The sequence below is a fragment of the Corvus brachyrhynchos genome, unplaced genomic scaffold (genome assembly GCF_000691975.1).
Source record: "Corvus brachyrhynchos isolate BGI_N302 unplaced genomic scaffold, ASM69197v1 scaffold369, whole genome shotgun sequence".
In the NCBI taxonomy this organism is placed as follows: Eukaryota; Metazoa; Chordata; class Aves; order Passeriformes; family Corvidae; genus Corvus; species Corvus brachyrhynchos.
In genome coordinates this window covers 183570-184559 of record NW_008246055.1, presented here as the reverse complement: position 1 = coordinate 184559, position 990 = coordinate 183570, and the positions used below count along the sequence as shown (strand labels likewise).

The 990-nt window shown below is 65.9% G+C and overlaps 1 protein-coding gene across 1 annotated transcript in view; it reads right to left on the bottom strand.

Annotated features, from left to right (window-relative positions):
- The window catches only part of WFIKKN1 (WAP, follistatin/kazal, immunoglobulin, kunitz and netrin domain containing 1), a 1703-nt gene extending 1410 nt beyond the window's left edge, over positions 1-293 (bottom strand). The window contains exons 1-2 of the mRNA XM_008642396.1: positions 285-293; positions 23-148 (exon numbers count right to left, since the gene is read on the bottom strand). Coding sequence (XP_008640618.1) covers positions 23-148; positions 285-293 — 135 coding nt within the window. The remainder of the gene's footprint in view (positions 1-22; positions 149-284) is intronic.
- Positions 294-990: the final 697 nt, after the last annotated feature.

Sequence of the window (990 nt, the reverse complement as noted above, 5' to 3'; positions counted from 1 at the left end):
CGGAGCCCTGCTGCGCGCACACGAAGCTCTCGCAGGAGGCGGCGGGCGCCAGCGCCAGCGCCGGAACGCTGCCGTCGGCAAAGCGCGCGGCCACGCAGCTCCGCAGCCCACACACGTTGGTGCAGCATTTCTCAAAGTCTTCACAGTCCTGGTCGGGGAGGGAGAAGAGATTGCGGGGGGCGGGGGTGGACATGGAGGTCACCGCTGTGCTGGGGCTGTGGATGCTGTTCCCACCCCTGTAGGACTTTGGGGTGGGCGGGTGTCCCCCGCGCGGCCCCGCGCACCTTCGGCATCGCTGGGCTCCGGGTAAGAGCCCGACCTGCCCGGCACAGCTGCACCAGCCCCAACCCGCCCTCAGCACCCCCAGGATGTTTCGGGGTGCACCGCAGTGCTGACGGTCCCTTCTCCCCAACAGTGGAGAACAACTTGCCCTTCTCGGCTTTTGCTGGCCGAGGGGAGGCAGAACTCATTATCCAGATGAATTGTGAAGGAATCTCCCCTATGGGTTCAGACGGCCCTGACTGGGATGGGGGTGCCCCTGTTCACCCTGGTGGAGCTCAGAGCCAGGGCTCTCTGGGACGGACAACCCAGTCCGTGGGTGGGCTCTGGCCCCCAGGGAAAAGTTGGGAAAGGATTCTGTCCTCGGCCTGATGGGGTCTGTGTCCCAGCACACCCATTCCCTTCATCCCAGCCAGCCCTTTGACAGGGTGGGAGCATCCTGCGGGTGCACGAGGAGGGTGTTCTGACCACGGGACACGGTCATGAGGGGGCAACAAGCAGTTTCTCTGCCTGTGGGTGACTGGGGAGCCCAGCCGACAGGTGGAGCTTATGGGGCAAAGCTGCAGCAGGGCTGAGCCCGTTGCACTGAAACAACTGAACCGGCTGTGCCACCCAGCACAGGACCCGCACCCCAAAGCATCTCCTTCGGGGACCTGCGGATGCCCCCCAAACCCTGTTGCCGCCCGCCGCCCCCCGCGCCCCCTCGCTCAC